The sequence below is a fragment of the Cataglyphis hispanica genome, chromosome 4 (assembly GCF_021464435.1).
Source record: "Cataglyphis hispanica isolate Lineage 1 chromosome 4, ULB_Chis1_1.0, whole genome shotgun sequence".
NCBI lineage: Eukaryota > Metazoa > Arthropoda > Insecta > Hymenoptera > Formicidae > Cataglyphis > Cataglyphis hispanica.
This window is the reverse complement of record NC_065957.1, coordinates 2988073-3013852: the sequence shown is the minus strand read 5'-3', so window position 1 is coordinate 3013852 and position 25780 is coordinate 2988073. Positions and strand designations below refer to the sequence as shown.

The 25780-nt window shown below is 37.4% G+C and overlaps 1 protein-coding gene across 8 annotated transcripts in view; it reads right to left on the bottom strand.

Moving 5' to 3' along the window:
* LOC126848656 (cell adhesion molecule Dscam2) overlaps positions 1-25780 on the bottom strand; it is an 80897-nt gene that overhangs the window by 13423 nt on the left and 41694 nt on the right. For all 8 annotated transcript variants that reach the window (XR_007687292.1, XR_007687293.1, XM_050589694.1 and 5 more), the window contains exons 2-10: positions 20597-20947; positions 17137-17301; positions 14081-14227; positions 13863-13980; positions 6237-6398; positions 5740-6023; positions 2016-2160; positions 741-892; positions 202-474 (exon numbers count right to left, since the gene is read on the bottom strand). Coding sequence is in view for 6 of the 8 variants with exons in the window: in XM_050589694.1 (XP_050445651.1) it covers positions 202-474; positions 741-892; positions 2016-2160; positions 5740-6023; positions 6237-6398; positions 13863-13980; positions 14081-14227; positions 17137-17301; positions 20597-20947 (1797 nt within the window). In the remaining 2 variants the exon portion in view is untranslated. The remainder of the gene's footprint in view (positions 1-201; positions 475-740; positions 893-2015; positions 2161-5739; positions 6024-6236; positions 6399-13862; positions 13981-14080; positions 14228-17136; positions 17302-20596; positions 20948-25780) is intronic.

Genomic DNA, 25780 nt, shown 5'->3' with positions numbered 1-25780 from the left:
AAATTATCTCTACCGCTCTTGACCCGCGTGACCCTCTTTGTTCCTCTTTTGATTAATCATTCGGTAATGCTCGAATTTGTCCTCCCGATCTTGCGAATCGCCCTCGTCTCCTCGTGGCATCCGTTACCAGATCGTCTTCCGTTGAAATGGTCCATCTGCGACAATTTGTTATCGTAGGAAACCGGAAGTGATATGCCTTACCGATCACCGCGACGTCTCCGGATCTCCTTGCGCTGTGACCCTGCTTGTTCCTGGCCCAACAGGTGTACACGCCAGGGTCGCCATTTTTCTGCACGTTGCTAATCATCAGGGTGCCGTCCGGAAGTACCTTCTGACGCAGATTGTCCGGTAACTCGCGACTCGATTTCTCCCACTTGATCTCCTCGATCGGATATCCAGCCACGGGACACTTCAAACGGAGAGTCTCGCCGGCGACGGCGGTCACTTTCGGGATCAGGCGTATGTATGGAAGTCCTAGATGAAAAATTTCTACATTTATATATATGCTTGCATTTTAAGGCTTTGAACTCTAACCGGAAACATTGATAAAAGCGATAACAATCAATTTAGAAATTATCTCAATCTTTTTCCTAAATAAACGAACTAAGTAAACGAAATATTATTTTTCTTAGGGAAGAGGATCGTTATATGATCAGTTTTATAGAGATCATATAAAATTAATGTCATTTGCAATTTTATCTCGTTATTACATATAAGAATAATTAACAAAAGTTACGTACCATAAACATTCAGTCGCGCAGCATGTGTTACTTTTCCCGCACGATTTTCAGCGGTACAGGAATATTCCCCTCCATCCTCCACCATAACGTGACTTATATTGACATGGGATATGACGTCGCCGTGCACCGTTACATATTGACCAATGACGAATCTTGTGCAACAATCAATGCGTTTTTCATTTAAAAAAATCAATTTATACGGTAATAGTACATTCAATAATTCATTCGTATTCATCGAATTTGATAGAAAAAGTGAATTAAATTTTGATATCCGTATTTTCCAAAAAAAAAAAAGAAAAAAAATTGTATTATACAATAATATACAGACCCACACACAGTTACAATAATAATATTTCTAGCACAATAGGATGTATAATATTACGTAATGAAAGCGTAATAAAAATTGGCGGAAAGATACATAGATTTTTCAGAGAAGCATTTCACACATGTTCCTATCTATTGTTGATCTGACATACCAGACAGCTCTGAAAATGGCACGATCTCATGAATCTCGCGATACATCTCTGGCATTATCGTTTAGAATTTGTCTAGATTCCATCTCGATCTCGAGCCGAGAATAAAACTATAGCCACAAACAAAACTACGTCCGACAGCGAGCAAAGAGATACGAGACGAGCGGCAGACTGGAAAGGCGGTGATAAAATACGGTATACGGCGAGATCCGCGAGATGATGGATCCTTTATACCGATCAGTCGTTAAATTACATGTGATGCTCGCGCATATATGTATTCAACGACGTGGCCAGTATATATGGCATCCACATGCGATAGATATTCTCGTTTCCGCCTGGGAAATTACACACGAAATTATTTGCACGCATTCGCGAAACGATCCATGCAATGACACCGTCAGAAATTATGATTCAGTAACGATAGTGGCGTAAGTAACGTTTAGGGCTATTTTGCTCTCTGGATGGCGCCTTTATTTCAAGAAGGCCATTTTCAGTCGATCTCGATTTCGTACTTTGCCTTTCCGAATGTTATTGATATCGTGAATAATAGCGTGTATGCGTCATGTGATAATAACGTAAGGAAAATAAAATATTGTATATTTGATATTGTAATCGATGCCATAATTATACGGGTAAAGTGAACAACTCGCGATATTGTTTTCTTTTCTTTTCTTTCTTTCCACTTTTCTTTTTTGTCATTTTACTAGTGAGTTTTGAGATATATGGAGTCTTGAAAATGAGGACGCGGAATATCAGCAAAAATCTAGGTCATTTAGGAGAGAGAATTAAGGGACAAACTTACCTTCCATTAGTCGGTAAGGGAAAACCATCCAACGCCCATGATACCTGTGGTGTAGGATTTCCTGCGGCGGAACATTTTAAGGATACGGCGGGTCCTGGCTGGAGTGTTTGCTCGATGAACGAGTATAGGAGTACCGGTGGCGCGTCTGGAACGTTAACGTGTAAGTCGAGCTTAATTATGCGCCGGATACTTTATGCCGCCAAGTGTTATCGTTAATCAAAGTTGCTGGAACTTGGGGAAATATGTAGCTGCAAGCGACCGTTTAAAATAAAAGAGACACGCAGGCGGTGTGAAATTAATGCAAATTCCATATCGACTAAACCGATTTTTCGTTCTTAAAAATTATTACAGAAATATTTCGCATTTTTATCTTACAACCCAAGCCTAGTATATTTATATTCAAGTCGAGAAATTTTATACCCGTACATATTTGTACAATATTTATCTCTGCTATGAAAATGTGGATTACCGATGTAATCCACGCGAGTACCGTGGTCTGACAATAAAATGCGAGTGCAGCGGAGGTTAAAGCAAGGGTTACGAGCGAACCGTAGAAAGAAGAAGGCGAACGATATCCTGATCCTGAAAGCCGCCACGCCCAGCGCACATCGTGATGGAAATACGAGAGACAATAGACCCGCCGTCATGGAAGCACGAATATTTCTCCTTTCTTTGTCGATGTTACTCCGGCAACATGGAGAAAATAAGACTGATGTACGCGAAGCCCGCGAAAGAGAGAGAGAGAGAGAGAGAGAGAGAGAGAGAGAGAGAGAGAGAGTAGTAGAAGAAGATTCACTATATGAATCTTGGCCGTGTAACGCGAGAGAAGAACTCATCGGGATCGAACAACCGCGCCGATTTATCCGGCTGTGCTCGTAATTAAAATGTCGATTTCATCGTCATTAAAAAAGCTTCGCTGTCGCGTTGCAAAGAGAATATGGGCCCGCTGCCTTCGAAGAAGAAAGGAAGAAAATGATCCGAATGAATGTCGGATTCTCTTGCTCGCGAATCCATGCGCAAATTGATGAATCCCCGTCTCTCTGCCTCTCGGCGATCATTAGCGCGTCTCTCATAGTCGCGACATCGCGGCTGTTTCACCTCCGGTCGATGAAATGGAATTTTAAGTGCTTGTGATGGCGACCGACGCCAGCATTACGGTATCTCGGAGGAAAATGTGTTTGTCATTCAACAGGAACATCTTCCATACGGCTTTTACGTTGATTGTATGTCGCGCGATTCAATATCTGTCAAAGTGTGCGAAATATCGAATATGAAAAAGAAATATTTGTTATAATTTAATTAAAATATCGATCGATCGGCCTATATGTCGATTTGCGCATAAATATTTTTATTTCAGCGGAGATTTCTTAAAATGCCGCAAGAAAATTCTTTTATTGCAATAGAACAATGGGATTTATATCTTCATTTCTTCGATGTTCTCGACATTGCTACAATTATTTTTGACGGAACAATAAGAGTGGCAAATTAAAGCACTCGGATGTTAATCAAATTGGTAAAAACCCGCTTTAAGCGTGCGTGTATAGCTCCGATTGAAATACGAGAAATTCATTTTGAGTAATTTGGCAGTTTTATTCGTTCGAGGAAATGACTTTTCTGCCACTGCTTCTATTCTGTTACGTACCATAGAATTCGCGCTTTTATTCTGATGTTTCAAATTGTATCGAGCGAAACGTTTTATGTGCAGCGGCGATACATGAAAGATATGTTTTTGAGGCCCACATATACATATATATATATATATATATATATATATATATATATATATATATATATAGTTATATTACATTAATATCTAAGAGAGAATAAATAGGAAAAAGCTCTGGCAAAAATTAATTTTCCTACATCCGATGCATATTTTTTGTATGCTAATAATCAAACACTAGTATAAATTTTACAATAGCGCAACGATGTGTTTCATGGAAATCACTTTTTTCCTCCCCGATTTCTCCGAAGCCGATGCAATCAGAACGAATCGATAAACCGTCCGCTAATCGCGAGAACGTCGGTAACTATCGACCAATCGTACGCGGCTACTTCGCCGGGTAGATTTTACGAGTGAGTGGTACTTGAATTTGGCGGAATGCATTTCGCACAATTTGCCCATCGCACTTTCTCTCTCTCTCTCTCTCTCTCTCTCTCTCTCTCTCTCTCTCTCTTTTTCCGGTCTCGGAAATGACTTTTTCTGCAGCCGTTCCGTTCCGGCCGGGCCGCAGCCGAGCCGTTTTTCTCCGCCTCGTCCGTTCTCGCGCACGGCGAAATTGCATCGGCGATCGCTTTGTCTCACTCGCCCGCGCACCCCGGGATGTCCCTGCCGTTGGCGCTCGCTCGAATTCCCTTTGACGTAAATTCCGTGCATTACTGACGCTGACGAGCGAGAGACGTTAACTTCATTGTTGTTTCAAAGGCCCCTCCTTCCTGCTGGTCACCCTGTTCTGCCGCCTACATCCCCCGAACAACGCCTGATCTAGACATACGGGGTGTGTTCGGCATCGCTCTGTGCCGCACGTTCAACTATTAGCAATAGATTCTTTAATGAATTTTTAATAATCCGCGAATATTTTACAAACAGCCATTGGTAGTTGCGGCTTCTTCTGAATTTTCAACGTTGATTCCGGGGAGAAGCAAAACTCGGAATTAAATCTCGACCGAGAAACACAATCCACTTGGGACTGACTAACAAAGTTTCTGCTGGTTTCTCGTTGATGAAATTTAATTCACAGAAACCTCTTAATTTCCTGCCTCAAATATTTCTGTAATTAGAGCTGCAAACTTTTTTTTTTATCGTTTGAGAAAGAACTGACTTTAAATTCATCGAGATATCTATTAGTGGTCGATACCGTGAAAGGTGCTGGACGTCCTGTACAGGACGGGATAAGATGGTACGAGGCAAAGACGAAGTTGCGCAGTTACGAAACGAGGTAAAACGCTGTAAAAGAAGATCCCTCTGCACTTCAAAGTGCTCCCTGCCTCTCGACCAGCAGCTCGGCACGCGGCGACCGCCGCCTCTTTGCCGAGTAATCAAGTTCTGTGTAATTCGATAGGTAGAATAACGCGGGCTGTCGATCGGTGCGCTGCCAGTGTCTTCCCTTTTGCAGGGACGGCGCTTTGACGACGCTTTTCGAAGATGACGCGAGGGAAAAAGAGCGACGAAGAGGGAGAAGGAGAGAAAGAGTCAATATCCTGGCATAAGGAGATCGGGTCACCGTCCTAGATGTCACCGTTATTATACGAGATATCTCTGGGGCTGATGCAACATTCGCCATCGGAGTGCTGTTATTGGTACTTTTCGCGTAAAGCTGAATTGTTACGTGGAGCGTTTAATGGTATACTTAAACTGCGGAATGTTTCATGTTGGAGTAACTGTTTAAAATTAAACTATTCTTATTGGGCGTAATATTATTTATTGCTAACAATAAGCCATATAAAATTTTTCTCTGCGATGCTATGAAAATGAAGAAACTTTTATTTATAACTAGAGAACTATATTTTAATTGTAGATTGATTGAAAACTGTACAGTTGCAATATCTATCAGCCGAATGCAACTTTTTAAGATTTCAATTACTTTATGCATTATTATTTTCGACGCTTCTTCATTTACGCATGACATTTATTCGAAAAGTCAAACTTGCGATTCTTTTTCGAAAATTTCCGTGATTCGTATAAAAGGAGACGAACTGAATGATAAAGAAAACATTTACGTACCGCCTAATTGAAGTTCCGCCGATGCTTGAGCCGTATCGCCTTCCGATCTTCTCACGATGCATTGATACATGCCGCGATCGTCCCTTCCGATTCCGTTGAGCCTCAATAATTCCGATTGCCTTCCCGATCCTGGCAGTTGCCTGCCGTCCTTGTACCACGTAATAAAATGCGGTCCAGCTTGCGGATGTGTACCAACCTCGCATCTGAACTCGGCATTGCCTCCTAAGTGAACGCTGAGCAACATAGGCGTCACTTCCACGTGAAGAGGCGCCGTCACGATTAACCTGACGTTATAATAAAAATATCGATATTACGTTAGCTACGAGCTACATTTAACTCACGACGCTATCAGACGACGCGTGATGATGTAATTATTAAAGAGACAAGATGTAATTGAAACGCTTGGCGTAAACAAAATAATAACATAGATTATCAATTCTGTAATTAATAATTGACATTTGTCAATAATTTATTTCATTAACTTTAATCTGTATCACCTGATTTCGGCACTCGCTTCCCCACCAGGATTAGAAGCAGAACAGCGATATACACCGCTGTCCTCTAATGTTACCGCCTCGATGGCTAATACAGAACCAAGTAATCTAGTTCTTGGCCCAGAAAGTACCAACATTGGTTCCGCACCTGTTTGCGCGTACCATCTGCAAGCGAAAACGTCGAGAAAATGCTTTCAGCATAATAACATTCGCGAGCGTTACTCTATGTTATTTAAAAAATTCATGGTTTTCTCATTTACATAATAATAATTGTATAAAAACAGATTTTTTACTTTTATTATTATTAATTAAATTAAAGATTAAAAAATATAAATACATTAAGCATAATTAGCATAATTAAATAAAGTAAACATAAAAATAATTTTTAAAGAAAATTATACACATTCTGTTAAATGAAAATTGTTAATTATTGTGCAAGGAACACAAATGTGTGAAATAAATGCAAATACTACAATATCCAAGATAAAGTATTAAATACATGTATCGCATATTGTTGCTTATATGGCATCGTAATACTTGCTAACAATAAAATTCTTATAGTCGATTTTCGAAGTCATTGCGATCAGGTGTTTGAAGACAATGATACAATCTTTAAATAATGCATCTAATCTCTCTTTCTCTCTCCTGCTTTCTATCACTTTGTTCTTGTTCCCTTTCTGTCTCTCGCATTCTGTCTCGTTGACGAATAATTTTTCATCAAAAGGCAAAGCAGTTGGTACAGCAAAGAGGCGGGGGCATGAAAGGAGAGACCAGTTCAATTTCGTTGGCTTTTCGGATACATCGACCTAGAAACGACGTCAGCATCCAGCAGCGTTTATCTCTGAAATTCTCTTGCTGCCTCTCTATCTGTAGTTACTGACAGTTCCAGATCGAACATCACATTTTGACTTTGAGTCATTCAAGAGCACAAGGAGCTTTCTCTCGTCTTCTATATTCATAATCTATCAAATTTTGCTTCATTCCTCATTTGAAACTTTAATGATGCTATGATTTTGATCAAAAAATTTGATCAAAAAATTTTGATCGAAACTTTTCCATTCTTAAAAAGGACATGTTAAATCAATACTTGTAAGTATAGTTGCCTCTTTTTCGCGATGCTGATTGGTTATCTCGACACTATGCTGTGTATTATTTCATATCAATAAAAGTCTGCCTTAGCTGAGCGATGCATTTGACACTTCAAATATTATATTTTTAAAATAGACATATTTCTCGTTTTAATAAATTTTTAATTATATTATAGAAATGTAAACAGTAATTTGCAAAATAAAATTTATGACACTAAAATAATAATAATATTAAGAAAGACTCAGTGAGAAATATCTTTGTAAAAAAACGGCGTTACTTTAAAACAGAGGCATTTTTGTTATTTTTAAATGAATATTACACGTACTTAAATTTTTTTTTTGTTCACATTTTAATGTGTCCCGCAATCGATAAAATAATTATTAGAATTTCAATGTTCGCGTAAAAGATTCAATCGGAAAGTTGATGGATAAGACTCGAATCACCGAGTCGTTAGAAGACGGAGAAGTTGGCGAACACGATTCGGCGTGTCGTATAAGTACTTAAAACTTGCACGTGTCCAAGAGGGAATTCAATAAATTCCGCAAAGTTCCGCGGGAGAATCTTATCTGTGCGATTTGTCCGAAGGGAGTGGATTTCCGATCGGTTGCCTATCGCACCTCACGAACGGCTGTTATTTGAGAGTCGGATATATCGATGTCGCATAAATCTCGCGACAAATTTACGATGCGCCTCTATACGCACGCGTATAAATTCGCATAATGCATTCCTCTCTCGGGGCGGGGCACGTGCGCCGCGCGGGTCTTAATAATAACGCGGTAGTATTTCACTAGCGGAATCGTGCCGCTATGCGATACACGCGTTTTGGTCCCGCGAGACAATCGACCGCCCGTTGGGGAGGTAACCGGCTTGAAACGTATTACGCGAATGTATTTTTCATACAAGAGCTACGGCTCGGCTCCGAGCTACCGCTCGCGCCCGTGTCGCGATATTGCCAATAAATTTTCATCCCGTCGAGTATTTGCTCGGGATACATCTTGGAAGACGAGAAAAAGGCAAACAGAGAGAAATGGCATTTATTCGGCATTCCAGAATGTAAATTACCTTAATCGTTTCTTATATCTCGTCTTCTTTGAGAGATTTTTTCCAGAGTCGCATAAAATATTTTTATTAAAATTGGATATACATAAATTTTTTAACATTACACTTTTAGATGAGTTTAAAAAAAAAAATATATATATATATATATTAGTATTATCTTTTACCATTTTCTTTTTCTCTATTTTTTTAATTTTTTTCAATGAACATAGCACAAAATGATTACACGATTATGCGACAAATATGCAAATATTTTTTCGAGAACTGAGAGAGATGTATGTCGCGTAATCAAACTTAGCATCGCGCAGGCAGATAAAGATCCATTTGTTAAATTCCCTGCTCCGTATAAAGTGGCGAAAGATAAAGTACAACGTTCGATTGTAGACGTGCAGGTAGAGGAGCAGGAAGACTCTCTCGCGACGGAAAACGCCGAGTCGCGAGAGCGAATTTCTCTTTCCTCCAAGCGACATGGAGAGCTTCCGATTGTGCCACCCTCTCGCGAAGCATCACGATCGAGTGCTCCTACTTTTCCCCGATCAAAATCGTACTCTCTCCTCTTTTCTCCTCCCTCATCTCTTTCGAGTACTCCGGCGCGCCCGTCTTCTCCTTTTTTCCTCCTCCATTTCTTGCCGAACATCATCTGTCCTTTTCGCATCTCGTTCACCCCGCGGGATTTGATCGTAATTTCTCGAGAGTGAACGCGGACGGAAAGAGGAAAGGAGGATTAAAGGAAAGGATTGAGGTCCTCGTGCCAGCTATCCTCTTTTCTTTTCTTCTTTGATACCGATGGAGAAGTCACGAAAAGAAATGTCGCATATGAAAGGATAGATTCGCGCGCGTTTGCTCATTCGTCGAGTGTCGATTTCTGGCGCACAAAGACATTCGCGTTCATCTTTGTATCATCCGATTACGAGATGTTCGAGAGAGATGGCTCTCTCTCTCTCTCTCTGTCTCTTTGGCGACAGTAAGTGGACGGCAAAGTGGCGTATGTCCTTTCTTTTTTTCTTTCTCTTTACAACGGCAGCGAATAAATCCATTCTCAGCGCGCTGGTAACGAGCGGCGATCTCTCGCCTCGCTTTACCTCCGTGAGATTACTCTATAATGGGAAAAGCTGCGGGAAAAACGCGCAAGATGCCTTTTTCTCTTGTTTCATCCCCGATTATATGAGACTCTCCATGACGGTAGACATTATTTAAAACGACAGTGATTCTGTATGGCGATGTAATACACGACGTATTTCCTATCTACCTTTCCCGTTTAACTATTTCATATATTGCTTATAAAATAACGAGCTACATAATTCTATTATCATAATGTGGAGGGTGTTTCCAAAACCGCCGGATGTTCTTTTAAGAGGAGATTCTCTGGTCAATTTTGGAGATGAGTTTTTTCGATAGCAAAAATATTGAGACATCAATAATTTACGAGTTACAAACAAATGAAAACAGGATTTTTCGCAAACAAAACTTTGTCAAATTTAAAAAATACATTGTTAATTAACTGCCGCTAAATTTACTTTGAAAAAGGATTTTTATTTGCGAAGCTTAGTTACAAAAATACATGATGAGAAAAATTAAAAATTTGCAAAAAATGATGACCTTCCTCGATATTTTTGTTAAGAAAATATTAGATTCAAATTGGCCGGAGAATGCGTTCTTAAATAAATATTCGGTGATGCGATTCAATATCCGAGTATATGTGTACATACATTTGTAATTTAAATTTATTTGATTATAGAAAAAACCACTCTACTGCATATTCATATATACAATGTATATATGAATATATTGTGTGTGTATATATATATATATATATATATATATATATATATATATATATATATTTCAATTTCTCTCTTTTTGATATTATAAATTAAAACATTTCTATTTTCTATATCCTATACCTTCTATGTATGATTTGAGAGTAAAGCTAACATTTCAATATCTCTATATATTTTAATTTTTCAAAATTATTAATAACAATTTTTAAAACTTTATCTAAATTTGCATATATGAGAAATTTTTTCAGAGATACCGTACGCCTTGAAAAAAAATATATTAAATTAATTACACACATTTATTATCGTATAATATATATAAACTTTTGCTTAAAATGTTTTTTATAATGCATATATATTAGTTGCAGATGTAATATTAATTTTGCATAGATATTACAAAAATGTATGTTAAATATTTTAAATATTCTATACTATTTATTAAGATTTATTATATATATAAAATTCTTTTTCATATTATGCATTAACATTATAATTTTCTATTTTTGCTGTCGTAGAATAAAGCTATAAAAATATATATAAAGAGAGAGAGAAACAAAGATTACACAATTTTATAAAATTAACCATTAAATTAGAGTCTGTTTAACAAAATCGCCTCGTTTTATAGATGTATTAAAATGCCAGTAGAATTTTTCTCGAGTCGATTTCGAGAATCTAATTCTCCGTATTGCTCGCATTATCAGTTTCTAAGAATCGGTCGCCGCGTAGAGGTAGACGAAATTCTATGTGTGAGTATGTACCAAACAAAAACAGCTCTAGGGTGGAAAGGAGTGGGGTAGGCCGGGCCACTTGTTTATGTTTGTGTTCCGAACGTATCAGTTTTAACAAATCGGTCGTCGCGTGTAGGTAAAATTGAGCGCGTGAATTATTACGGATAGAAATATATAACCAGTTATTGCTTTAAGAATATATTTTACATATGGATATATGACTCTGTACATCATCTTTATTTTATATTATATGATATTTCTTTGAAAATTAATATACAATCATCTCGTATTAATCTCCATACTATTCGTCGCGCTTTTTACTCTCGAATAGTGAGTTGTATTGGAAGTGTCGGGAAGATATTCGGTTATTATAATTTGCTATCATTCTTTTAGAACTGTTTGACGATGTACTTGATTTAAAATCAGTAATATTAGATCTGATTGTGAGGTAAAACACAATTGGCCATATTTATCTAATGTTTCGCAACTGAAAGGCCATCTTGGAAATTAATATGTGAACCCCGTAGTACCGTGTATTTCCCTTTCCGAAGTCAGTAGCGAACCGCGACGCGACTTGTGAACATCGGGAGTGTCGAAAAAAAAAAAGTGTTTATTTACGATTGTTGTACGATGTTTGACTCAAAGTCAGTAATTAGTTTAGAAGATGTAATCCGCGCTGTACTTATCGCGAATGTGATGTGCGATCGATTTATATAACCGACGAAACGGTTATAACAAACAATATAAGAATTATCGGGAGTGTCGGAGTGTCGGAAAAAAATGTAACGCAAACAAAATATCGGGAGTGCGAGAAAGGAATCAAGCGACGTATAATTTGTCTAATCGGGTATTTTACGAAGTTTAATCCAAGTGATGAAGAAGAAAATAAAGTGAATAAACGATCAAGAGTGTGATGTGGATAAAATAGTGAACAACGTGAAAAAATCGTTGCGACGTAAAAGTTTCGGGAGTGCCGACTGAAGTTATCGCGCGTGGCGCGTATTTCAATTCGCCGTGCATATATAGGGTGACAGTAATTAGCTTTCCGGGCATCCGGTGCGTATAGATATGTGTGTCGGAAGTGACCAATTAAACATCCAACGATCCGGTCTATCGTGTTAATTAGTGAGCGCGATCGTAATTAGTTATAATTTTCCGATCGATTCGTATTCGTGCGAGTGAATATTCTTCATGGAGTCGAGTTTATGTCGAAGATCGTCCGAACATCGCTATCCTCCTGCTATCTTCAAGAATACAAGGTAGATAACAACAAAAATAACAATAAACACCAACAAGGATGGTGAGTGTATTTATCTTGCTATTTATATGAATAATTGGCAATTGCGAATCTTGTTCAGTCCATTGAACAAAACAAGCTCTAAAAATCTAATAATTTAATTGATCGAATAAGAAATAAAATTTTCCCACTATTTAAAGAATACTTTAATCTCTATAAAAATATGGTAATTAATTTTGTAAAATTAACAGCCTGCATCATAATTATTTCGATAAACTTATTTGATAAAGAGTTGATGAAGAGTTGATAAAGTTCTATCTTTTTCAACAAAATTTTAAAGTTTTGAACCATAACTTTATAGAAACCATAACTTTATAGAAATGAAATATAATTGTCTTTGAAAATTGCTCTGAGAAAATATTGTGTTATAAATAGACTGAACAAATTTTGCAATTAAGCAAATTGTGTTATTTAATTTGTAATGATTGACTATATCATAATCTGATTTATTCAGTCGATAGCACTATTCGACTGCAGATTTATAATTAGCATAGTTATGATTTGATCTTATTATTGATATATTTATGCATATAATAGATGCTAAAATATATTTATTTCACGTCTCTGATGATAATAACTTTAGCTATTTGATTTTTAAATATATTCATGATTTTTAATATATTCAATGTGACACTATAGTTACTATAGTATATAAGGGGAAGAATATTGCAGTACAAATATTTCAATTAAAAAATTAATTATTTGTAGGTATATAATTTTATTGAAATAATATATATTTAATCATTTAACAACGAATTGAAATTTTACATTATATAATAATAAAAATAGATATTTATTTTCTATAATTTATAATTCGTGGAAAAACAATAAAATATAAAAAAAGATATAAACTATAAAAACAATTATTAAATAATATATAAATTTAAGTACACATTTAAATAAATATTTCTGAAAAAGAAAAAATTAATCTTTTTCCATAATACAACATTTAATTTTTGACAATCAGCTGATATTTGATTTTGATAGCAAAAATTACTTTGATATTTGATATGTACGGAAATTCTCAGCTTTCTAGTATGTTTGTAATGTGTATATAATGTGCAAATTTGAGATATCAATGATCGATTAAATGTGATTTCGTGTCGAGAGAACTAAAGCCATTACAAGCAATCGAGCGACAGGTGATCAGCTGATCGCGTAATCATGTGCTCGCGGCACGTAACTGACCTTCCTCTACGCGCGCACACGCGTTCTTGGAAGCTTTTACGCTATAAATATATATATATATATATATATATATATATATATATATATATATATATATTCGATTGATGAATGAGCGTCGCACATTCGTTTTTTGAAGTGCCATAACACAGCAAGAAATAAAAAAGTATCAAATAAGATTTTGTTGTAATAGTTATATCTATGATATAATGATAGATGATAGAAAACATTAATTTTTAATCACATTTATCATATTTATTACATTATAATAGAGAAAGCAAGATTTGAAAAAATTAATCTAAAGTATTTCTTTTAAATAATTTCTTACACGGTATCTTTGTTATCGCGCGCGAAAAAAATATTTAATTTTTAAAAATAAATAAAATTTGTCGCACACAAAATAAAAGGTGATTTTGAGAATCATGATTATAAGCTTTAGCGGTAATAGTGCTTTCTCTTGAGATCGCGTGTGTGAAGGAGTTTCGCAAACACTTACCGATATTCAGGCGAAGGGCAGGCTTGCGCCACGCAGACTAATGACGTCGATTCGTCCTGGGCGACGTGAACGACGCCGGAGTTTTCGAGTATCACGGGAGGCATTACGCCTCTGTGATCTGTGAAGCAGAATGCAGAAAACTCGGCGCGTCACAAACAGCATTTCCCAGCGATGCACAGCAGTTTCCTTCAAAACTTATCGGCGTTACCGAGACTCACCTGCTATCCTAATGTTGGCCATAGAGCTAACGACCACTTGTCTCGTGAGACGGTGCATCGTGCGGCATCTATAGCCGTTCAGCTGGTCGCTGAACTCGAGGCTGTGCACCAGAAGCTCTCCCGTGGGAAGCAGGTGGAACTTGCCATCTATAAAATGTAGCGATCGAAAGCCATCATGAAATGTCAAACGTATCGAAAGTGGATCGTACGATATATACAAGATGTTATATAAGATGTCCTAGAAAACTTATATAATAGTAAAATATTTTCTCCAACAACTTTTTTTAGGCGTTTATATATTTAGTTTTGAAATTTCAAGATGTAGTTTCTCTCGGAAAAATTTTGCCGACGATAAAAAAAATAGATACAAATTCACGAAAATATCTCTGACCGATAAAAATTTTACAAGTTTCAGATATACTTTAATCTTTAATATATTATAATTAAATTATAAATTATTACATTTTTTATTTTTTCATTTCATTTTTTATATTATATTTTGTGTTTTGTAATTAGTCGCAAAACTCGCGAGCCGGAAGCAACGTTTCGGTAGAGTTCCGCTCGACGCGTGCGTGAATAATACACGACTTCCTCTAATTCCTCCTCCCTCCCTCCGTCGTATTATTCATATCGAATGCGCGGCAACAATAATTGGGATCAACATTTCCCGATAAACCGTGCCAGTATTATCTTTAACGACTGCGATAACGCCACACCCTGTTGGATTACGATATTTTTGGAGGACGCGGCTGTACTCGCTTGCACGATAATTACGCTAATTCCGTGGTTCTATCCTTGTCCGATCTACGTGACATAGGAGTACCCCGTTCTTGCCTGAACTAAACTCGAGGCTTCCTTAGATAAGGACACCCAGGTACAAACGCTTAACGACCACAATTATCCTAAACAGTTGCGAAAGCCTGCCCTACTTTAATCTTTTTGAGATCTATTCGCGATTAAGTTGCGCACTTGCGTGCATAATTATTCCATTTGCTATATATCGTACAGTACAAAAATTGCAAATATGAATATATTTGATAAATATCAAAATTATTTCAATTTTTGATACGTAAAATAGATTAAAGTTTAAATGTATGCTTTTTTGTAGCAGATATTTTTATTTGAAAAATTGTCTCATTATTGATTTGTAATAATTAATATTTTGAAAAATTGAAAGAGCATTTATTTAAAGAACTAATAAAAAAAAAAAACAGAGTTATTTATTGAAAATTGAAGAGCTTGTCCGAAAAACGAACTTAATTAAGGAATCTTGATTTTTATTCCCCCGCAAATTTTTATTACTTCAGAAATTTTGAAAGTTTTATTTAATATTGCAGATTGTATGAAATTTTTGATATAAAATATAGATTTTAATTTGTCGCAGAGTCTGTTATCAAAATATTTGTCGATAGATTGATAATGTAGTCAAAAGTTTTCTATACATGCAATACGAGATCAAAATAGAGACAACGAAATGTTTTTGTGTTCATGCACGAAAATATTTTGCTCACGGTGTGTGTCTATACTCTTATCGCGATATATAGCGGTTACACATCCATACTCAGAGAGTGAGACATGATAGAACAGGGCTAAGAGCAGCAGCTGCGATAAGGCAGCCTTCTGAATAGATTGCCCGCCAAATCAGGTGGACCGAATGGTCCATGTAGTTTAGGTATTACATTCGACAAAGAGCCTATAGCTGTGCGCGCGCGCGCTTCCATTCCATTCACGATAGATACACGTACATGTACGCATATGTATATGCGCGTGTACATAAGCCGGGATTATATATAATACATGCAGCGAATTACGCTATAACTGATATCGACACAATCGCGACAGCGCATACGATGTGAGGAAAACTTGTTGGCGTATAATACATGAAGTTATTATATTGAAACATGTTGGAGAATATTTTTTATTTACAATTTATTAACTTCAGTTAAGATGACTTTTAGATCGTTATGCCTCTGTAAACTCCGAAACGAAGTCCACAAGCATACGGTATAATACTTTCGTCGTATTTCAGCTTAATAGTTGCTAATTACGACTATTAATAAAATCGCGGAACGCAAAGTGTTTAATTAACTTGTATAACTCTTCTATCTCGCGTCCTCTTGTGTATGCAATTTTCTGGGAACGGCTCCGCGTTTACAGCAAATCTGATTAATCTCCGTGTGCTACTAATGAACGGATGTTCTCGGCGAGGTCGGCGTCCCCGACAATCCTGATTCGTGCATCTCGCTTCGCGCATTGCGGAAGGAGAGACGCCGCATTATTGTGGATATTAAATTTCAGCGGCGAGCGTCCATGGCGGATATTAAATTTTAGTTCTCATAGGCAATGACCATATGGCCGAGTATAACATCGCGTACCAGTGAACGTGCCAAAATCGCCTCGTATTGTCGGCATTGTATATATAATTCTTTTTATCCAGCCACTGTTATCCGCGAAAACCCGTCCCAAATGTTTTCCAGGTCCATATCGATCTTTGTAATAATATAAAGAATTGAGTTAAGCTATTCAGAGAGCCAGTTGAATATGTATATTAATTAAACTGAAAACACATTTAGATATATATCTATAAATATAAAATTTATAGAATGTAGAAGTATATATACATAAAATAATATTAAAAATTAACAAATAATTGTTTATTTCTAAATAGAGAGCTCCTCTGGAATTGAGTTAAATTAAAAGTTATACCACAAATTTTCATCGAAAAATGAGCGCCGTAAAATCATGAATCTCGTGTACATGGATCATGAAATAATTGTAACACATGCTTTTCATTTTATTTTCGTGGTGAATTCATATATCTCATTTGTTGCGAAATTGCAAAAAATTTCATTTTTCTGCGAATAATTTCTTTCGCATGTGAAATCATTTATTAAATTACTCGACAAATTGTATGTAGACAGACATAAAACACTATATATGCATTTAAAATTATTCAATTAGTTTTTTCCTTTTGTTAATTTTTTACGTCGCAACATATTTAAAACTTTGATTTTAGTAACAATTTGTGTATCTAGATTCTTATAACAAACATTTACCTCCTTGTAGCGAGGGATATATGTAGGACGAAGGCTCGTGCAGCCAAGATACGACGCGCACCAAATCTTTGACATAGCTAGGTATGATGCAGCGTAATATCGCGGTGCATCCCCTCGATGCTCCCCCCGTCACCTCCACGTCAACTTTGTATGCCTGAGCCACCACTGCAAACAGTAATAAAATTTCGCATAAACCCACGTGCTTCAGCAATTGTGTACAAATTACAAAACAATAGTTTACGTAACTTTTATTACATTTTTTTTTTTGCTTAAGAATAGAGATTGATTTTACGAGGTTTTTATTACACACGTAATTTAGATTTATTATAATGATATATAATTTTCCCGACTTTTGGGTTTTTAATTATATTTTACTTTTCGAAATTTATTATTTCGTATACTCAAATGTTTAAAAGGAAGTAGATGCTATACAAAAGATTACAAGTCATCATTATGTCGAGTTAGTATCGCACTCAACAAAACAGGGATTCTCGCGTGTCTATGCCTCTAATTGTCGCCATAATGAAAAAGCAATCGTAGTAGTTACTTCGTCTCGTTTTCAATTACATTGCGCATCTCCGTCTCGTTACATCGTGAAAGCGCGTTATCTGTGTATACGCGGGTGTACGTACACTGTGTAGATACACATCGAGTGTCGCGCATGTTGTTACGACGCAAGCATCGGGTGAATCTCGACGTCGCTCGGTGTCGGGGATGCGTCGAGGCATGAGACGACGCGAGCGTATAACGAACGCCTCGGCGTCGCATCTCCTCCCGCCCCTTTCTTTTCCTTTTTGCATCCGTCGTCGTCGTCGCCGCCCTCTCGCGCTCGAGAGGCACCGTGTACCCTCTTCCGGAGATTTTATTTACGTGGAAATTCCAAGGGCGACGGCCAGCTCTACCACCAACGGCGCAGTCTGACAGGCCGACGTCGCCGTCGCGACGCGGAGACCGTCCCCCCGGCTACGACACCCTGAATTCCCTCGTATATACGTAACCTCCCGGATCTCGCGAGGACTTTGTCTCGCGTTTTTCTCCTTTTCAGCTTTTCCTGATTCTCGCTTCTTTCGTTCTCGCACGCCATACGTCGTTTCATTTTGTCCGTTACGTTTTTCAACGCCCGCGAGAAAATTACGTTGGATCCCGATAGCGACAAATTTTAAGAGAAAGAATTCCTATGCAAAATGTGCCGCGCGATACGTGGATATTATTTTAGAATGGATAGCAAGCGATAAAACTTCAAACATTTACGCAATGATTATATTTCTTATATTATAAAATCTTAAACTTTTAACATATGTAACTATTTCGCGCATACTGTATAATAACTTGTATATAGATTTCTAAGAATCTTTTTTTGTGCTAAAATTATTGCAACAGCGTCTGCAAGTTTTAGCGCAAATCATCTGCGTAAAGTACGTCGGTTTTATCGAGCGGGGTAGAAATTTCTTTCGTTATACTGAAAGAGCAGGAAGTAAAGTTTTAATTAACGGTCACACGTCCGGGTCAGAATTTTATGGCCGCGAGGGGGTTAGTAGTTGGAAATCCTGAAAGCGTCGAGTCGACCTCGCAGCTGCCACGGATTTGCATTCAGATTGCGCTTTTTTTTTTAAGAGGTAATTACACCGTGCATTGCGCGACCGAAAGGGGGGATCTGCTCGCACCTCATCTGCATCGGTCGGTGCTTCTCGTCGGCTGAACCTCCTTCAGTTCTACGCCTATATCACGCGGATGTCAAGACTTTTGATTCCCTCGCGCGATTGACATTATCTTTCCGCGCACGAGCGATTGGATTGCGTTCGCGTGTGAAAATTATTTAGAGAAATGTTTCTCGCGGCAAAACAGCTCTGCAGAAAACAATATGGCTTTGGAAAATATTACTTTTCAAATCATTACATATGATAATAGTAAATCGTTAAGATTCCCGATAATCCGTCATGGCACAATTTTATATGGAATGTGAAAGTATATTCGAACGGTTTCGGAAATAACTTTTATATTGCATCTTGAAAAATTTTTCCACAAATGAAAAATTGAGATATTTTTCCAATTAAAAAAGAGAAGAAACCATCACAAGTTTATTTCTTTATTTTTTTTTTTTCAATTTATCGTGCTGCATTGAAATGTCAATTATTTCTTAAGTGGACACAGAGATGGATGCAATGTCATATAAATTCTTTTGTACGATTTTGTACGTCGTCGTAATGTTTTGTGGCAATCCAATTGTCGCCAATTCGGACGTATATACGATGCGAGTGCTCGCGGTCCGATTGTGGCCTGTGTGAAACCGGCCTATCCACGATGCCGCGTTTTATCGCACGCGAGAGGCGAGGCGAGGCGACTCCGTCCGTCCGTCCGTCCCGCCCGCCCGCGCAATTACTGTTGACTCGCGCCAAATATCCGCGGCATTCGCGTAATCCGCTTAATAGACTTTTCCAATGACCCGGCCACGGGCAAAACTCTAATATGACGGCTGTTCCGATTACGCGTTTGCCGTTCCTTAATTAAAGGATACCTACCTCGGTAAATAACGAATGTAATTGCGCAGCCGGACGGCGCTAATAACAAAGTTGCACGTAAATAATGTTATCTCGTAAATAATTCTACGATAAAACGTTTGCAACGTTTGATGATAATAGGACTCGCGCAACAAATAGATGAAAAAAAATCGACAAGAATTTGCTTTATAAAATCATCAATTCCCAGTCGTCATTTATACTATACGCAATGAGTAAGTTTAAAAATTAGAATTTATTTTCAACAGAATATCTATTCCCATGGAAAAAACCTGGAATTCTCAGGCAATTTTTTTACGTACGTGGAGAAATCAGAGGATTCTTATGAAATTTTATTGAGACTCAGGGAATTAAAAAAAAAAAAATTCTCTTTGCTCTTATTGTAAACGGTAAACAATCCATCAATAAGCCAAATTGTGAATTATGTGTTTAAAAAATATATATTATAAATGTATATAAATATATTATAAATATATCTCTGTTTATATATTGAATGTCTTAAGAAAATATTGAATATGCAGTTCCTATTCTTTATTTTAATTTTTTATAATAAAAATTGAAAATGTTATGCAAGTTAAAAATTTTTATCTTAATGAAATTATTAAGATTTTTTTTAGTACATTTATAAATCTAGTACTTGAAACTTAAGTGGCTTTGTGTATTCCCCTTTCTGAAAAGCATTAGAAAATGCGTGTAATAAAAAAAATTTATTTTAAGAAATTGCACTAAAAATTTTCTCTTTACCTGGAATTTTGAACAAAAATATCCGGAAAATTAGGGAATTTTCAAGGAATTCTTTTACAAAATTTGAGTAGACACCATATTCAAATTATATAATTAAATTTTATTCGCGAGAAGGGATCTTTACTTTGATAACGAGTTTCTACGAGTTTTATAATTTTCGTGTATGAATACAAGTCTTGGACGAACTTTGCTGCTCTCACCTGCTCTGACTTGTACATCCCGGCTGAGCACTCTGCCGACGGAGTTGCTCGCCACGCATCTATACGCGGCGCTATGAACGTCCTGTCGATAGGCCGCGGCCGGAAACGGCAGGAGCACCAGGGTACCATTTCTGAGTACTCTCCGTACGCCCGACACATCGTTAACTGGATGACCGTCCGCGGTGGACCAGTCGATGTTCGGCGACGGACTTCCGGAGGCCGTGCAATCCAACCAGGCGCCGCTGGAATTCGAGAATTCGATCCTCGACGGCGGTTCCAGTACGAAACTAGGGCCGCGTAAATGCGCGTCGAAGCCGTGCCCGCTCGCGGACGTTATTATAGCAGCTGCACCTGCAAAAAGAAACGTATTCTTTTATGAGATAAGATATTTCAAATTAAATCAAAAGTATTTTAAAGTTTGACAACTATTAAGTTATGGGACGCAGTAGTTAGAGAAAAATTTCGATATTTTTTTCTCGTTGATAAACGATAATGGACAGATTCAATCTAACACATCGTAAGAGATATGAACTCATAACACACGAAAGCCGTTGCGAGAATACTTTGAACGTAGTATTATAGTACGGCGGTATATTGGAAAAGCGGAAGTAAGGGATATCACGTTGACGGCCAGTCGTATCAGGCGGAAAACAGTTTGACAAGTTCCAAAGTGGATTAATCAACGTGCTTAGCGTGCCTAGAGTTGCCGATGGAACGGTGCCGTTGCGACCAATACGTTGGCCAAGTTATTCTCCTCGTAGTGTTGTGATGCGCGCGCGGGACATGCACTTCTCGGCGTAAATGCTTTGATCGGAGGCGTGAAAGCGTCAGCAACTACTTGCCGGCTCCTCTCTTGTATCGTTAGCGAGCTCCTGTACCGGTTATTAACACTTCGCCCATCCAAGCTGCATCCTTCGTGTCAATGTTATGACGAAATTTGCTGCGAACCATAGGAGTCGCGATAAATTCCGGCCCGCTCGCATGGTTAGCTTACATAGCTTGCCTTAAACTTTCAACTGAATTACCTTAACTTTCAACTACTATTATATTGCCATTTGGCTAACATGATCGTTATGGCGGCGTAAAACGATTCAAATAAATCATCTTATAACACACGCGCTCTTGCACACTTACAAGATAGATTAGATTATCTCAACCAATTTCTGACTGATATGATCGCTATTTAATTCTCCGATATATTGTTAGTGAAAATTTAATCCATATTAATTTTTGTCGAGATCCACGTCAGAAGATTGATTAAATTTTAGCAAGCCAATTAGCATCTATATCTTTTTTATACTTGCGATTTATAATATTTACAAACTGGTAAATGTGAAAACAAATAGCTAATTGCGCTGATTTACGATCGTAAAAATTGCTAGGTAAACGGAATGGTATTCCTCTCTCCTTCTCATTTTCCCTTCTTTTACATTCAATATTGTCGAATACCTCGATCGTAACGAGACGGCGAGGCTCGGAAAAACACGAAACTCATAACGACGACATTCGCCCATTGCAATTCGTTTATAACGACATTCAGGAGGGAAACGCGCACGTGTGTCGCGACCGAATTTCGTAATGTCGCCATTGCATGCGCGCGGCATACAAAATACAAAATATGCAAATCGGTGTGCGCGAGTGAGAGAGAAAGAGAATTGAAATCCTCCATCATGGTGTCCAGCAATTGCGCTCGCCTTCATGCCGGCCAGCTTCCGGGGAAAATTGTCTCTCTTTCTCTGTCTCTCTATATCTCTCTCTCTCTCTCTCTCTCTCACGCGCTCACTACTTAATTACTAATTCCGCGCGAGTATTACGCTGGCGCTCTCTCGAGTGGAATTCCGCTCGTTGCTTCGTCCAAGCGACGTCGCGTTGATTTTCGAAGGCGTCGCATCGACCGCTTTAATTGGCAGAAAATTAATTACACATTGTGTATACGCAATACGACGTCGTTAACTAGAAATTCAAACGGACGGATTACGTCAAAGAGATTGTCACCTGATAATTTACGTGGAATTTGAATTAATTTTAGAACATGTAAAATGTATAATACATAATATATATGTATAAATTTATAATATAATATAAAATTTAAATTTATAATACAAAATGTAATGTGTGTCGCATACATAATTCTCGCCGAGTGAAATATTTTTTATCACAACATCTTTCACGCATATCCAATTTAACGTAGCATCGATTTCCATGCTTGTCGTCGTAACCTCGCGGAGGTATTTCGGAATATTTACAAATCTCACGTATCTTAGCTGCTGCGCAGGTCAGATTCGCGTCAACATGCCGCCTTTATGACGCGTCCTCGAAGAGATTTATCCATTGACGTGGAAAATCGAGGAGTCGAAGAAGGCGGTCGCGATGAGCTAGCAAGATTGAATATGCCGGTAGATGCTCAAAGTGACTGGCCGAAAGCATGCGTTGAAATGACAGAGACAGATGAATAGAGCTGAACGCGAGTAGGAGATAAACGGAAACTAAAAGGGAATACGAATGGATGAGATGAGATAGAGAATGAAATAGAGACCGAGAGAGCAAGAGAGAATGATAGAGAGAGAGAGAGAGAGAGAGAGAGGGTGCAGGTGTCGGTAGGTAATAGCTCCCTATTACCATAACGCTCGGCTAAGCCGACTAATCGGTTCCGCTTATGCCGATCGGCAAATTATTATTAATCACATTGCGCGCAGATTATATGCGTCTATGGCGCGGTGGCATTTGCACTTCGCGTCGCGTTATCAATCGCAGTTGCACGGGCTTTTAGCGTCGCGCATTTATCCGCACACATTTGATCTTTTGAGCAGACTTGTGTATTTATTGGTATAAATGCTCCGAACTCTGTTGACTTTTCTATAATTTTTCATAATTTCGATGTATTATCTTTTAAACTTTGTGAGCAATATGCTTTTTATTTTATAAACGCGAGCGATAAATGATTCATTTCCATTTATTTATTCTCGAGGCTACTTTGACGTTTTGTTCTACATATCGTATAATTAAATTATTATATATTATTACACAGATTAATTACAATTCAATTATTACAAAAACGCATAGGATTGATGTACTATTTAATGCATATATATATATATATATATATATATATATATATATATATATATACATATCATATGAATGTGCGTAGTTTACTTCGATAATTATATAAAATTCGATATTTAATATGATTATTATCCTCACATATATGATAATACATATACGTTACATCATAGATTTTATTTATTGTGTAAATACAAAATAAAGCGCAGGCATTTTTATTTAAATTAAGTTTACCTCTGTTTCGAACTTATAACATTTTTAAATTCTCAATATATTTTCCATTCAAGATAGGAAATGTGTTATATAATAAATTTTAAAATATTTTGAAAAAGCAATTAAATATGGAAATCTCTGCTCGTGTTTGTTTCTCTTTGGAGAATCTCTCGTGATTCTCGGTCAGTCTCCGAAATCCGAACACAAGCGGGATTTCTCTTCATCTGCCTGGCTTTCGCTCTCACGCCATGAAATGTTCGAATCGATGGGTTCGGTAAAAGGAGCTTGTGCTACGAACCAGGAATCAATAGGCGGAACAAACTGTGTAGATGGGTCTCCGGTAAGATTGAATTTGCAGACTGCCTCTCCGAGAGTTCTTGACGAGGGGGAGAATTCTGGGGAAAAGGTGAAGGGCAACGGGGCGGGGGGGGGGAGACTTGATAAGAGTCTACGATCTCGTGCGACGGCGGTTTCTCCTCTCACTAACTTTCATACCTTTCCTCTTCTTCCACTCTCCTTTCCCCTCTCAAGTGAGCTACCGATGTTTACTCTGCCTATCAAGACGGCAATTATTTGATCCGGCTAGTGAAACGTATCCCTTGAATCTTCCCCTTTGATAGTACTTTTCCTTCTGTTCACTAGTGTTCTAGAATGATTCATCAGAATTTAATTCTGTGGATTTCTAGATCTTTTTTCTTCTCAAAAACGTGATTTACAATATTGAGCATGATTTAAGATAGTTTAGTATCATTTATAATATTAATTTGAATAGCTAATACAATCCAATATCTTTGAGTGATTATAATTATTTGAGAAATAATAATTATCTTATATAATTAAGAGAGAGAAACAGACTCTAATTATTAGCATTTATTACTACTAATAAAATTTACATATCAAGAAAATAAAATGCCGTTTTAACTTGGAAAATCTAGCAGAATAGTCGATCTTTCATTTTTTTTTTTTTTTAAATGTAACAAACAAGAGTAGTAAATTAAAGATGATATCCGATGCTCATGCAGTTTAGGAAGTGATAAATTTGGCAATAGTTTGCACTGAAAAATGAAGGAAAAGGGAAGGGAAGGACAGAGCAAGCGTGGGCATGGAGTTATTCCGCGAGCCGCTTGGCTTCGTGCAAAACGCAAGTCGAAGTCGAACACTGCAACAAGTTGTGAAAGTTGTTTAGACGCCTCGGAACGAGACGAAGAGATCGCTCCTGAAAAACTATGACCGTGCAGGGACACACGGGCAATTTTCCAGCTCGTGCGGAAAGTTTGCACGGCGGGCAACAAGTTGAGAAAGTTTCAACATGGCCATGGATGGCGTCCCCGAGGGAACGCTTCCGCGGGCCATTTCAAAAACTGTCGAACGACTAATCTCATGGCTTCTAGCGAGAGAGCGCGATACGAAACTTTGGCCGGAGTCTGCAACTTTCGCAAATTCGCTGCGAAAAGTTCTGAATCGCTTGGATAAGCGGGTTAGATCGAGCGTCGTCGGGCAGGCGATATCTCTGAGGTACATCTCGTAAAAGATTATTTTTATCTCATTTTATATTCTGTATATGTATATTTACATTTGATAAAAGAAAATTTATGGAAGGATACTAGCACATTTTTGCAAACAAGAATGTGCAAGAAATATATATTTACATATTTCTAACATACAAGTATTTTCCACTTTTATTTTATTTATATAACTTTTTTACCTGTACTTTATGCAGATATTTGATAGTCTTTTTTTTTTTTACAATGATATTTTTTTGTCACATTCTTTCATCAAGTTCGAAATTTTATAAATTTATTAAAGTTTTATCAGAATTTTTATCCCAAACATTTATAATATTCTTGCTTCTAAATTGTTTGGAGCACTCTTTTCTAATATTTCGATATCTACAATGAAATGTGAATT